General features: G+C 43.1%; 1 protein-coding gene across 3 annotated transcripts in view; it reads right to left on the reverse strand.

The window, feature by feature from the left end:
* Positions 1-15,600, reverse strand: part of FREM1 (FRAS1 related extracellular matrix 1) — a 102,210-nt gene that overhangs the window by 6,404 nt on the left and 80,206 nt on the right. For all 3 annotated transcript variants that reach the window (XM_030567431.1, XM_030567436.1, XM_030567437.1), the window contains 5 exons: positions 14,127-14,276; positions 11,966-12,204; positions 10,486-10,665; positions 9,788-9,916; positions 3,893-4,008 (listed from right to left, as the gene is read on the reverse strand). In XM_030567431.1, the coding sequence (XP_030423291.1) occupies positions 3,893-4,008; positions 9,788-9,916; positions 10,486-10,665; positions 11,966-12,204; positions 14,127-14,276 (814 nt within the window). The remainder of the gene's footprint in view (positions 1-3,892; positions 4,009-9,787; positions 9,917-10,485; positions 10,666-11,965; positions 12,205-14,126; positions 14,277-15,600) is intronic.

Consider the following 15,600-nt stretch of genomic DNA (forward strand, 5'->3'; position numbering starts at 1 on the left):
ATTTGCAGTAGAGGGGGGAGGAGCTCTCATTTAATATGATAAAGCCTCCTCAAACTGAAGTATCCAGCTTTAATTGAATTATCACAGCTCATCATGAGAGATTTGTTTGCATATTAGTTAGTTGATATACTTTGGCTCTTTCTCTTGGTGTTCCATACCATCACTTAACCTCATTCAATTTTCATATTACACGCAACTTTCTTGCAGGAAAGGAGTCTCTGCAGCTACTGACACAAACACGGCAGACTTCCTAGAGAACAAAGATCTGACTAATATAATTTAGGGAGGGTTCCCTCCAAGCTAGTTGCATGTTAAAGGGATTTCAGAGAGAAGATAATCAGGATCTGCTGGCCTGACAGCTTTGTTCAGGATGTTTTCTGGAGGAGGACAGGTAGAGGGTCATTATATGGCTCATACTTCTCATCGGGCAAAACAAAGTCATAATGAATGCGAGAGCATGTTGTTGCCAATATAAATACAATCAGGAAAACTGTCTCAAACAGCAGAGATCAGGAGAGGGAGCAAAGCTCTTTCTGGCCTTCCCAGCATAGCAGCAATAGGGTTAGACAGGATCTACACCCTTCCTTCCCTTGCCGCCCTTCACTTGCAGGAAGAGGAAGTACATTGCATTGCCAACCTCAAGCTTGCAAAAGATCACCAACCACATCCATTGAAATCATGAAATTAACAAAAATTAGGTTTATTTTCTTTGCCTTCTGGTTTCAGAACCTTTAGGGCGCACTTGGGTTGCACTTTTCCAGCTTTTCTCTACAGCCAGGGGGTCTAGCAACTTGCTTTTTAAAAATGGAAACTGAGACTGATGTAATCACTTGGGTCCAGGAGCTGGAACTTTAAGAACACCACCATGAGACTAATGATAAAAATCGCCAAAGTTGGCCACACTGGGTGACATTTTAGTAAGGATAGGTGAATTGGTGTGGATGGTATAAGAACTAAGACCTAACCTTTGCCAATTATCCAGAGCAGACTCAAACTGTCATGAAGGACTGGAATCAATTAAGAAGTACTTTATTCTCCATGCTCCCTCTGCTGCCCTCATTGCTCAAAACACATGTTTCAATCCAGTCCCCATTAACCTCTTTTCACCTCTGGCTCCTCTCTGTTGTAACCTTTATTTTACAGAATAGTTGCAGGGCCAGGATGAGTATGTGCTAGGCCCAATCCACTTTCAATTCTTATGCAGTCTACTGCTCTCCATAATTTGTTACTCTCCAGCAGGGCTGCCAGAAGAGTCTGGAGCATTGCTTTAACACCTGAAATCTAGTATGGAGCTTTGCACTGGCACTTGAGAAAGCTATGCTCTGGCAGCTCTGCCTAGGTATTTTCAAAACCTCAGGGTAGATCTACATTGCACCTGGGAGGTGTGATTTGCAGTGAGGTAAACTTACTTACTCTATCTCAACTTGAGCTAGCATGCTAAAATAGCTGCATGGATGCTGTGGCATGGGCTGTGTCTCGGGCTAGCCACCCTAGTGCAGACCCAGGAGGTCAGGTGGGCTATGTCTCAGGTGGCTAGCCCAAGCCACTGCCCATGCTGCAACATCCAAGTGAGGGCGACAGACCATCCCCTTCCCATTCCTTCACCCCCCAAAACCTCAGAATTGAGAAGCAAGCTCAGAGGCCATTGCCCACATTAAGGGATATAGGCTCATAGGATTTTAAGCTCAGTAGGTACCATCATGATAATCTAGTCTGACCTCCTGCACACTGCAGGCCACAGAACCTCACCCTCCTAGTCCTGTAATAGATCCATAACCTCTGGCTGAGTTCCTGAACTTCTCAAATCATGATTTAAAGACTTCAAGTTACAGAGAATCCACCATTTACACTAGTTTAAACCTGCAAGTGACCCATATCCCATGCTGCAGAGGAAGGCAAAAACTCCACAGGTTATCTGTCAATCTGACCCACGGGAAAATCCCTTCCTAACCCCCAATATGCCAATCAATTAGACCCTGAGCATGAAGGAGGTAGCTCCAGTAATATAAATGAAGCAAGGGTGGAAGCAGAGTATAGAAGAGAGGGAATAAAGGAAGGGGCCATGGAGCTGGAGAAGCAAATGGGAGTGGGCTGGTTCATTCCCTAGGAGCCCTAAGAAGAGTTCTTCTGGAACCCTCTGGCTGCTGCCATTACAGCCCCAGTGCAGCAGTCCCAGGAAAAGCAATACTTGCACAGCCCCAGACCCAAGTGTGGGGAAAAGAGCAGAAGGAGATGGGCACAGACACAAGTTCTAGCCCCTGTTCCATTCAGCTGCAGAATCTGTCAGGGGCTCCAGGAGAAATAAGTCCCTAGAGGCAGGCAGTGCTTCCCAAGTTCTGTCCCCATACCCCTCTCGCTGTGCCAGCCTTTGTGCTGGGAGGTCTCTATGCCTGCTCCCTGCCTTTCTGAGGACAGCCCAGACCAGGGACTGTGGGTCAGGGATCCCAATGCCAGGGATGTACCCTCACCTGGGACACAACCAACCCCTAACTTAGTTCCTCCCCAGTCACCTCTCCTGGGGTGAGCCTGGTCCTAATCATCCCTCACTCCAGTCATTCTCCATACCTCCCCACTCTGGTCAGCCAGTTGTAGCACTCTGCCCTGCTCCATCCCATGCCAGCTCTGCTGTCTTGTATTTTCACCTCGTCACAACTGACTGCACAATTCTGCCACCATTATCCATGCCCCAAAGCTTCTTATCCAAGTTGGAATCAGCACTCAGAGGACTACTATGGACAGAAAAGGATCCTGGAGAACCCCCAACTTGGACTCTTGGGGAATGACCCCACACCTCTCTACTTCCCTAACTCCCTGGTCCCTTCCTTTTACTCCTTCTTCTCCTCTTCTGTTTCAGTTGACCTCTGTTTCTTTTACTCACAAAATTGTGAGCCCAATTAATGTCCCTTGGATGCATAAGTAACTTAAGTCTCTGACCGTGCCCAGAAATACAATTTTTAGATGTTTAACTGAGTTAAGACCCCTTAAAGTAAGGGTGAAAAATGTGGTCTCACCCTGTCTAAGCAAGCTGTGATGCTTACAGGATAGAAAGATGCAGACACAGTAGGTGAAGAGAATAGAAAAGGAGGAAGAAATGCACCCACCATGCATATGCTTTGCTAGGCTCCAGCACTATAAAGTTGATCAGAACATCACTGCTCTCCCAGATTCCACTGTATGGTACAGAATGAACAAACTCACCTCTCCAGAGTTATGGTGAGTCTTTGCTGTAAGCATTGCCAACCCCAACCTTTCAAATATCTTGAGTCAGCCCCACACACACCAAAAAAAGAAAAAGAAAATCACAAGATTGTTTAGAAATTTCATGCCTTTTAAGCCATTTAACATCGGGTCCTTTATTTGCCTTCTAGTCTTGAAGAATGAGAACTTTATAGGCTCAAACTTTTCTCAGCAAGTTGGAGGGTTAGAAATTTTGCATTTAAATGCAAGCCAAAATTCCCATGTCTTCACATGACTCCAAGAATGAGTGCTTTAAGCAAAAAAAAAAAAAAATGAGACAATAAAATTGTAACAGCTGGCAACACTGTAAGCAGGAAAGTCCTGGATCACAAGCTGGAGAGAGAAATTGAGTCTTCATTCTCCTCAACTCCCCATTCAGTGATGCTGTAGGGGGAAGCATCACCACTGCAAACAAGGCATTGCAGGAATGGAAATCATGAAGAAAGGGTGGGGGGTAAGCATTCAACACAAACATTTTGAGATGAACCTTTCTTGGGCTTTTATTTTTAAATTAATTCTTGGTCTGGGCCAGAACCCTCAGCTGTGCAGCATCAATGGAATGGGGGTTAACAGAATCAACTGAGCACAGGAAGCAGCTCATTGCAGGATCAACACCCAACTACCAAACAAAATGATTAATCTGAAAAAGACTTACTGTTCCCGGCAAGCCCGGGCAGCTGCGTTCCAAGAGACTTTCTGATCTGTGATCAGGAAATAGCAGCGGCTGCCATGATGGCTCCATCCAGATGGGCATTTTTTCATGCTAACATCCTGAAATAAAAAGATTGCTCATGCATCAGCCTTCTAAAGTGCTGCTTTAACATGCCTTTTCAGGATCAAAACAAACACAAACATTTGTTTATATTAATAAAGCTGAGGGCGTTTTTTAAATTCAACATCAGTAACTTCAAAAGATAGATTGCGTGCAACATTCATCTAATGGAGTAGGCATGCACAAGATCAAAGCAGTTACACTACATTTAGGGCTTAAATTCTCACAGAATGTTTCCCAGAGCTTCCTAGGCCTCCCCATTCAGCGTTCTGGGATGCTTTGGGGCTTGGAGCTTCAGCCCCTGGGGGCATGCTGGGGCATGAGGCTTCTGCAGTGCGCCAGGGCTCAGGGCTTTAGCCCCATGGGGCGTGCCAGGGCTCATGGTGTCTGCGGTGCATCAGGGCAGACCTTCTGCACAATAGGCATCTCACCCAGCAATTCCTATATGAAGCCCAAAAACTTGTGGTTGAACATGCACGTATATTTTAGACAGACATTCAATGTTGATTTAAAGACTTCAAGTGACTAAGAATCCACCACAGCCCTTGGTAAGCTGTTCCAGTGGTTAATTACCCTCACTAATAAAATTTAGACCTTATTCACAGTTTGAAATAGTCTAACTTCAACTTCCAGTCACTTGACTTTACATCTCTGTCTGTTAAATTAAAGAGCCCTCTGATATTGATTCCCTGTATGGTGTTTGCAGCCCATGAGCAAGTCAGCTCCCAACCTTCCCTTCAATATGCTGAATAGGTTGAGCCCCTTAAGTCTCTTACAGTAAGGCATATGTTCCATGCCTCCCATAATTCTTCTTGTTCTTCTCTGATTATGTATGTATTAGAGCAGCAGCCAGGAGCTCCACTGTGCTAGGCACTGTACATTAGGGTCTGCCTACACTGCAATTGAGCATCAGCAGCTGACCCGTGCCAGCTGACTCAGGCCCACAGGACTACACAGTCCTTCCCACAAGGGATTTTAGCTTTTTGTAATAGAGGTTCTGTGTTTGCTTCGTACATTCACGCTATATTGTGGATGAGTCCTATATTTGCAGGATCCCCAAGCTCAGGCTCCAGCCTGAGCCCAAACATCTACGCTACAATTAAACAGCCCTGTGAGCCTGAGTCAGCTGGCAGAAGCCAGACACAGGTATTTAACTGCAGTGTAGACAAACCCAAAGAGATTAAGAAACACTCCTTGTCCCAAAGAGTTTACAATCTAATTCTGGCTGTTTGATTGATACAAGATCAAAATAGAAACAATGGATTTCAGGAAGGCGGATTTTGGTAAGCTCAGAGAGCTGATAGGTAAGGTCCCATGGGAATCAAGACTGAGGGGAAAAAAAAATGAGGAGAGTTGGCAGTTTTTCAAAGGGACACTATTAAGGGCCCAAAAGCAAGCTATTCTGATGGGTAGGAAAGATAGAAAATATGGCAAAAGACTTTGGCTTAACCACGAGATCTTGCATGACCTACAAAATAAAAAGGAGTCATATAAAAAATGGAAACTAGGTCAGATTACAAAGGAGGAATATAGGCAAATAACACAGGAATGCAGGGGCAAGATTAGAAAGGCAAAGGCACAAAATGAGCTCAAACTAGCTATGGGAATAAAGGGAAACAAGAAGACTTTTTATCAATACTTTAGAAGCAAGAGGAAGACCAAGGACAGGGTAGGCCCACAGCTCAGTGAGGAGGGAGAAACAGTAATAGGAAACTTGGAAATGGCAGAGATGCTTAATGACTTCTTTGATTCTGTCTTCACTGAGAAGTCTGAAGGAATGTCTAACATAGTGAATGCTTATGGGAAGGGGGTAGGTTTAGAAGATAAAATAAAAAAAGAACAAGTTAAAAATCACTTCGAAAAGTTAGATGCCTGCAAGTCACCAGGGCCTGATGAAATGCATCCTAGAATACTCAAGGAGTTAATAGAGGAGGTATCTGAGCCTCTAGCTATTATCTTTGGAAAGTCATAGGAGACGGGAGAGATTCCAGAAGACTGGAAAACGGCAAATATAGTGCCCATCTATAAAAAGGGAAATAAAAACAACTCAGGAAACTACAGACCAGTTAGTTTAACTTCTGTGCAAGGGAAGATAATGGAGCAAGTAATTAAAGAAATCATCTGCAAACACTTGGAAGGTGGTAAGGAGATAGAGAATAGCCAGCATGGATTTGTAAAGAACAAATCGTGTCAAACCAATCTGATAGCTTTCTTTGATAGGATAACGAGCCTTGTAGATAAGGGAGAAGCGGTGGATATGGTATAGCTAGACTTTAGTAAGGCATTTGATACGGTCTCGCATGATATCCTTATCGATAAACTAGGCAAATACAATTTAGATGGGACTAGTATAAGGTGGGTGCATAACTGGCTGGATAATCATACTCAGAGTTGTTGTTAATGGCTCCCAATCCTGCTGGAAAGGTATAACAAGTGGGGTTCCGCAGGGGTCTGTTTTGGGACCGGCTCTGTTCCATATCTTCATCAACGACTTAGATTTTGGCATAGAAGGTACGCTTATTAAGTTTGCAGATGATACCAAACTGGGAGGGATTGCAACTGCTTTGGAGGACAGGGTCAAAATTCAAAATGATCTGGACAAATCGGAGAAATGGTCTGAGGTAAACAGGATGAAGTTCAATAAAGACAAATGCAAAGTGCTCCACTTAGGAAGGAACAGTCAGTTTCACACATACAGAATGGGAAGAGACTGTCTAGAAAGGAGTATGGCAGAAAGAGATCTAGGGGTCATAGTGGACTACAAGCTAAATATGAGTCAACAGTGTGATACTGTTGCAAAAAAAGCAAACGTAATTCTGGGATGCATTAACAGGTGTGTTGTAAACAAGACACGAGAAGTCATTCTTCCGCTCTACTCTGCACTGGTTAGGCCTCAACTGGAGTATTGTGTCCAGTTCTGGGCACCGCATTTCAAGAAAGATGTGGAGAAATTGGAGAGGGTCCAGAGAAGAGCAACAAGAATGATTAAAGGTCTTGAGAACATGACCTATGAAGGAAGGCTGAAAGAATTGGGTTTATTTAGTTTGGAAAAGAGAAGACTGAGAGGGGACGTGATAGCAGTTTTCAGGTATCTAAAAGGGTGTCATCAGGAGGAGGGAGAAAACTTGTTCACCTTAGCCTCTAATGATAGAACAAGAAGCAATGGGCTTAAACTGCAGCAAGAGAGATTTAGGTTGGACATTAGGAAAAAGTTCCTAACTGTCAGGGTAGTTAAACACTAGAATAAATTGCCTAGGGAGGTTGTGGAATCTCCATCTCTGGAGATATTTAAGAGTAGGCTAGATAAATGTCTTTCAGGGATGGTCTAGACAGTGTTTGGTCCTGCCATGAGGGCAGGGGACTGGACTCGATGACCTCTTGAGGTCCATTCCAGTCCTAGAGTATATTAATCTATAAGATAGAATTAGTTGCCATTTCACACAGGCCAGTGAAGAGTGACCATTGGGGCTATCCAGTTTCCTCAGAGATTTAGGTTCTGATTCTCCGGTGTGTCTGAGAAGGGCTCAGTGTACATCTAAGGAGATGTGTACAAAGATGGCTTTAAGGGTTTGTCTAGATGAACAGTTAGTACGTAGCACACTAGGGTTTGAGGCTACAACCAGAGCTGTGCTTAGGGTCTGGCGAATCAGGGCTAATGCTCCAGACCCCATGCTTTGGGGGACCCTCAATGCGGGCCAGCACAATTGGGCGGCACGCATGGTCAGTGCTTGAACTGCTGGCTGAGGGAGGCCAGCCCCCAGCCTGCCCCTTCCACCAGAGAGAGAGCACGCCGCCAGAAGGGAGAGCATGTAGCGGCGCCGCTGCAGGCTCCCCAGCCCCAGAGTGCCGGGAGGGAGAGCATGCAGTGGCTCTGCTTCAGCCTCCCCAGTCCCAGGAAGGCAGGCGGCATGGCCCCACCTCCCTAGAGCCCAGCAGCACTACCGAAGTGGGGCCCTGGGTGCGGAGTGTGCACGGAGCCATGCTTGGCTGTTTGGGGAGGCCCTAGCTCCCCTCCCCTGCCCAGAGCGGTCAGTCACAGAAATGATGGATTTGTCACTTCCACCCCAGGCCTCGCGCCCCCATAGGGAGGACAGCCCTGGTTACAGCACACTAGCATGTTGCATACTAAGTGTATGTCTACACTGGCAGGTTTCTGCGCCACAAGTTATACCATTTTTATTAAAACGCTCGAATTAAACCGCTGTTGCGTGTCCACGTTGTGCTCCTTGTTATGATGGAGCACATCCACATTAGCAGCTCTTGCAACGGCAAAGAGAGCAGTGCATTGTGGTAGCTATGCTACTGTGCAGTTGGCCGCAGGGTGCTTTGGGAGGGGTTTGCAATGCCTCATGGGGCAGGCACAGTGTCACATGATGCAGGTTTCCCAATCCCATTGTTCCATGGGCATCATTCTACACTGCCAGCTGCTTTTCAACTGAAGTGGAGGGGGTAGAGTGAACACACACACACACACACACACCTGCCTCTGTGTTCAACAGCAGGAGCATTCCACATTAATGGTTTGCTTTGTGTCCAGAGCAGATCAGCACAACATGCAATGGCTGTCAGAAACAGAGCTTTGAAAGGGGGCGGGGGTGCATGGCTCCAGGGCAGTTGAGTTCAAAACAATGAGCAGAGCAGCCACTTGAGGTATTTTGGGACAGCTGCAGAGGCCAGTTACAGTGCAGAAAGCAATCAAGTGTCTACAATGGCATTGCAGCGCTGGAGCCTCTGCGCAAAGAGCCTTATGACTCGTCAAGGTCATTTTTTTTGCAGCGCTGCAACTGAAGAGTCTCTGCCCACAAAGTGGCTTGGCAGCGTGTACACATCTGTAGTTTGAGCGCAAAAAGCTGCTTTACTGTGCAGAAACTTGCCAGTTTAGACAGGCCCTTAATGTCCACGTGGACCCTGCTACCATGCACTGGGAGTTTTGTTGTGGACATCGACCTACCCTGCTTTGAAATGGAAGTAGGTCAAAGCACACTACGGAACTCTTAGTGCGTGGCAGCAGGGTCCATGCCGCCAGTTAGCGCACAGCTCCCTAGTGCATGAGTTTTACATTCCAGCTTGCTGCATGCTAATTGTTCATCTACACAAGCCCTAAGCCACCTTGATGCTTCACTGAACCTAGGGCATCAGAATGCCAGACTGGTCTGCAATATAATTTAGAGCAGCCTGGCTACTGTATGCTGGCTGCCAATGTCAGCTGGAGATCAGCTGGGTGCATGGATCCCTCGCCACACTGCATCCACTAGTAGCCAGGAAAAGGGTGGTATGGGAAGCCACTGTTGCAGTGATGTGCCACTCTCCTATGTAGGGGAAGCCCTGGTAGCCAGGTGTAGGACTGCTTTAACCACCAGAGCAGAACATCCCTAACATACCAGTGAATCAGGCCCCTAAGCTTCATCTCAGATATTCATTTCATACCAACATGTCTACAAGTGTGTCTGTTGGGGTTGCATGCATCTGATAAGCACATGTTCCTGAGACTTAATGATGAAGCAACACTGATGAGACTGCACCTGAAGATGTTTAAGAACATCATGTCAAGAAATAGTATTTTGACAGGTTTTTGTTAAACCTTCTTGAAGTGCTTTTATTTAAAAATGTATTACAAAGAAATGTTCGCTTTTACTCATCCAAAATGTAGCCTGAATGTATCAGCCAAAACACAAAATCTCTATTACAATAAACTAAAATCTCTTGTGGAAAGGACTGTATAATTTAACATTGGAGAAGCTTAAAATTAAATGCACGCAAAGGGCATACAATAGTTACCTTGCTTTTTGAAGTCCATAACTTCCACGAAATTCCATCACACTGAAATAAGTTTTGGGTACTTTCTTCAAAATGCAAGAGCCCTTCTAAATCAGGTGTGCAGCTCTTTGGAAAGGAGAGGACCAGGTCCTGAAAAAGGGAATAACATTTGCACATTGAAGCAAAATGGTTTTATGGGACAGAATAAATGGTCAGTTTTTACTTCAAGAGATTGTGACATGCATAGGCGCTGACTTACTCAGATCCTGGGGCGGGGTACTCAACCCCTGCTCTCCCCCAAATCCTGCTCCCACTCTACCTCTTCCTCCAAGCCCTCCCGCCTCTTCCTGCCCCACTTCTTCCCCTTCCCCCATAGCACCTCCTGCACACTGCTGAACAGCTGATCCATGGCGGGCGGGAGGCACTGGGAGGGAGTGAAGAGCTGATTGGCGGGCCCGTTGGAGGGCAGGAGGCGCTGATCCACAGGACTGATATTTTTTTTTCTGGGTGCTTCAGCCCCAGAGCACCCATAGAGTCGGTGCCTATGGTGACATGCAAAAGCTAAATGGGTTGAGCTGTTAATTTATCCATGTATTGGCTAAATATTGGAGGTGGGGATGGGGTTGAACTGGAGATCTCAGAGGTGTTAAATCATCTTAGATAACAACTTAAGTGAAAATCAATGATGAAAACTCATATGAAACAAAAGATTTTCATACCTGTTGGCTAGAGTGTGATTCAGGCATCAACTCTGCCTTATCAGCTTGTGGGACTTCTGTCTTCCTGGAGGAGATCACACTTATCTTTGTCTGCCCTTGGTTAATTATTGACTTGTTAGCCTTGTTTGCATTAGCTGATGAGGTGTCAGCCTCTACTCTGAGAGAGACCAATCCATGATACTTGATTTTTAAAGTAACCAAAAAAAAAGAAAAGAAAAGAAAAAAAAATGTGGATCATCATTCATAAGCCACTTCAAAATTCTCATTACAAAAATGGAAAGGAATTTTGAAACACAAGTTATTGTCAAGGGGAGGAGACCCCCAAAGAAAAAGACAAAGAGAATGAGAAAGTGCAGTCGGTATTAACTAATCAAATTATTAAAGTTGTTGTACATGCAGCTAAGGTAAGACACAATAAGGAAAGAATCATAGAAGAATCTTATTTTAAAAGCCACATTGGTTCCATTTCTTAACACAGATGAAGGATGAACCTGAAAAGGCCAAACAGTGAAATGAGTTTGGCTTATCTACACAATATAGAAACAGGTAGCTATTTGAAGCTTCTCATGAATGTCTCATGGGGTGGCTGGTGGTGGATAATCTAGGTTAGCAAACACTACACATTTTATTCTTAGTTTTAATTTTTTTCCCCTACAATGGAGGTGGACAACATCTGAAATTAGGCAATTAAAACTGAGACCATGTTCTACATTACAGGGACTACAATAGCATAGTTATGGCACTGTAGCTATGCTGGCATAACCACATAGTGTAGGCAGCCTACATCAATGGAAAAGTTTTTTCTGTTATGTAGAACTCTATCTCCCTGAGAAACATTAGCTAGGTCAACAGAAAAATTCTTCCATCCACCAAGCTGTGTCTACACTGAGAGCTACATTGGCATAGCTACAGTGCTAAAGGGTGTGGATTTTTCACACCCCCAAGTGCCATAGCTATGTCGACCTACATTTTACGTGTAGACCAGGCCTGACACACAAAGGTGTGCTCAAGGTCTATTTACATAACCAGTTAAAGATAACAGTCATGTCCCAATCAATTCAGTGTACATGAAATTTCCCTAATGAGGTGTCTCCACTGTTTTTTCCAATTTAGATAAATTTTATTTCCTTGTTTATTTTCTAGTAGCTTCAGGATGAGGTGCTTAGCTCCTGTAAATTGACCTAGTTCCATTAATTTCAACAGAGCTCTGCTGATTTACCCCAGCTGAGAATCTACCCCCATCGGAATCTTATTTTGGTTTGTTGTTTGATACACATTTCCTTCCTTAACTCCATCTGTCTTTCACACACAGACAGATCCTCAATGTCAAGGCTTTCAGAAGATACAGTATATTCTTAAAAAGCTCTTAAGTCTGGATCCACTGAATGCACGGAGATTTTCTAGTTACAGTAAATTCAGGTAAGATCACTACTTTAAATCTATATTATCACCTCATCACTATATAACAGATCTGCCTTACTATTTTGCCATTTCTGATGGCTCTAAGCCTCATCCTTGAGAGATTCACCAAGCTGAATTCCTGTAACACATCCCCTCTCTGCACCATTATTTCTTTGGAAGAGGACAGCGGGATTCCTTCCAAGTGAACAGTGCCAGGGTTGGAGGGTGATGAGGAGCCTGAGGAAACTGGAAGCAATGTGCCTGTCCCCCATAAGTTGTGCTTGTTTTGGCCAGAGGAGTGGAAAGAGCTGCATTGACCTGAAAGCATACAAGATGGCAGATGGTCAGTTCATTTTACATGAGCAGATAGCTGGTCACATTGACTAGGGCACTGAAACAGCTTGTCATTAAAAGTTGGATGATTTTTCATCTGAGGTTGCGGATTTGCTATTTATTCACTAGTCCTCATTTCTCCCATTTGTTTATGTAGAGGAAAAGAGCATTCGTAGATAGTATTGTCTGTGAGTCATAAAAGTATAAATACTTTAGCACAAGTAAATAAAATCAACTCCCTGAAAATCAAATGCACTAAGAGGTACCTGTTGAAGGTACACATTTGGTCCATAGATTTTCAGGTATAATGAACAATTTTGGTAATATTTAGGCCCTAATGATTTTCTCTCATCCCAAACAAAATTTTGCTGCTCTGTAAATGAGCACATATATGCTGTAGCACCCTCTTCTGACCTCACATGGTTCTGCAGCAGCTGACCTCAGTTTCCCTTCACCCAGGAGATAATCAATAAGTTCAACAAGGCCATCACACACACCAGTGCCCTACCATATGCTTAAACATAGTCTCTTTTGTCCCAGTCTCACACAGAGGTACAAACCCTGCTTTCCTGAAGGTTTGTCTATTTTAAAGCTCCAAATATAGTATCTTAGGTGTTCCACTGGGCACAACCCCTCCTTTATGAGACCCATCTATTCCCTTTCACAGTTCCTCACCTCTTCAACTTCCCCAGGTAACACAACTGCTCAGCCCTCCCTAGCTGCTGCTTATAATTTTTCCGTTTGGAGTCCTCTGAATTACTGAGCTCCTCTTCTTGGACCTGTGCTCTGTGAATCCTCAGGCCACACCTTCAGAAGGCTTCCCCAGCTGCTTACCTCAGGAGTCCTATCAGGAGCTCAGCACCACCTCAAACAGCTCCCCAGTTACTCTTCTTTGTCTCCAGCTGCAATCCCCAGCTGTTAGATCACACAAAGATCTCTCCCTCTCCTGTCCATTCTTCTCTTCCTTATAAAGCCCAGGTATCTTTCCTATCATTGAACCAGCAGCAGCCAGTTGGTCCCAGGTGCCTTCCTTTTCATGTTTTAACATGGTCTTATTTTCCTCTCAAACCCGTTTTACACTGATGAATCTCTGACTTCAGTTGAGTAATTTGGATTTACATCAATGTTACCAGTAGGGTGACCAGATAGCAAGTGTGAAAAATTGGAATGCTTATTTCTGTGTGCAGGGGGCGGGGGAAGGAAAGGGCATAATTGCCTATATAAGACAAAGCCCCTAATATTGGGATGTCACCCTAGTTACTAAACAGAAAATCAGACCCTGAACCTTTAAAAATGACCTTTGCAAAACTAACCCAAATTCATTTTCATAATTGATGAGTAATGCTGTTCTGCTAGGCAACTAGAGAGAAGAATATTCTTCAATCTTCAAAGAATTTAGCTGTCTAGATCATTATTTGTATTTTCCTCAGCTGTTTCACGTTAAAACACTCCACACTTAATCACTGAAAAATACTACAGTATTGTAGAACAACTACTCAAACCAGTAAGATACTACAGAATTTATTTTAAGGGCTAGGTTCAGTTGTTAGATTTTTTTCTGACATCTTTCCCAAAGGAGTGCAACAACTATTATACATTCATCAGAAAAATATTTTAATGGACCTTCTAAATAAATTCCTTTGAAAATAATGAAGAATGATGAAATCTAGCACGTTTGTTCTTAGCAAAGGTTTTTTTCTTTTGTACTTGTTGCTTTCTTCATGCTGTGTTTCCTAAGAGGAAGAATACAGTTATGTGAGAGAATAAACAGGTCTGCAACTGTCAATCCTGTTTTCTTTTTAAAAAAAAATTAAGCATTTTGATTTGAAGGTAAGTGTTGTTGCAAGTAAGTAGCTACTCAGCCAAGATTGCTCCAGATTTTAAAGATGATGATCAAAAGAGAATACCTCCTTTTGAGTCCAGAATTTTCACTACAGCTTTTGTCCTGGTGCCAAGAATTGCATTCACAGGGGAGTTCAGAACTACTTCAAAGACCTCATCATCTTCCTCTAATCCGTCATAGGTAATTGCTATATTCCACATCTTAGTTGACATTCCTACCAGAAGTAAACATTTTAATTACTCTTTAATTGCTATTTCAATCAATCTGGGTGTCAAAAAAAATATAAATTAACATGTCTACAGCTAGAATAGAATAGCTTGTGTATGCTATTGTGCTCATACCAACTGACTGGACTCCTGCTGTTCTCTCAAATAACACTAAGAGACCAAATTTGTTCCTGGACAATGATGATTCAGTTCATGTGCATACACTGTAATAAAAAGCTGCCTTAGACTTGGGAAATGATGGCTACAATACATAGATTTAGGGGTTCAGTTGCAATTTTGAAGATAAATGTGATGTATTCTTTTTATCTTAGAATCTTAATTCTAGAAATGCTACAATTATTTAAAATATTTGCATAACCAATCAAAAATGACACTGTCTTTTAGTACTATACTTCAAAAGCCAGATTCTGTTCTCCGTTACAAATTTAGAGTAATTCACTAACTTTAATTGAGTTATTTCAGATTTACACCAGTGGAAATGAGAACAGATTCTAGTTCTAATGTAAAGGGTTATTCTGGTTATTAGTTGAAAGACCAATAAATAATCATATGTTAAATGGCAGTATGTCATATTTTTATATATATATAAAAATAATATATTTACACACACAACAAAAGGCTTTAGAGGTGAATGCAAAGGTCTTCTTTTAAACAATTCCATTCAGAAAAGTTGAATTTCAATTGGTCACACCCGGATCCCAGAATGGGCATTATTGTTATATAAGCCTCTTGGATTAGCACTATTTTTGTGTACAAAACTGACTCACAGAGTTAAGATGGATCTTCCGTATGCATGGAGTAAGATACATATATACAATATTAATTTTTATGCTGCCTCTGTTGGCCTCCCATTTGTTTTGGTCTCCATTTCCTAGTTACCTTTCAGTTGTATCTACAATCTGAGATTATTGGCTCTTATCCAATGCACACTGAAATCAATGTAAAGACTCCCATTGACTTCAATCAGCTTGGATTGGCTCCTATGCCACCATTAACTTAAATTTGTAATTTATTACTTTTATTTAATGAGTTCATCACAGTGGTCTGTGAGCATGTTTTTAAAATACACATCAAATTAGTTCACCAATGTTAACTAATTAGACCTCTCCCCACAAATTAAAAATAAACCCAAACACCAGCGTCCTCTCAAGATGAAGCCTGAGAAAATAAATGACTTTACACAATGCCCTGAACATCAACAGATTTGAGGCTTCTGCCAGTGTAAACCTAGACAAAGGACCTTCAAGGGGGACAATCTGCCTGTGGGAAGGGGAATAAGCCAGCATGGAAAGCATATGTAGGAAGTTCATG

This window comes from Gopherus evgoodei, chromosome 6 (genome assembly GCF_007399415.2).
Source record: "Gopherus evgoodei ecotype Sinaloan lineage chromosome 6, rGopEvg1_v1.p, whole genome shotgun sequence".
Lineage (NCBI taxonomy): Eukaryota > Metazoa > Chordata > Testudines > Testudinidae > Gopherus > Gopherus evgoodei.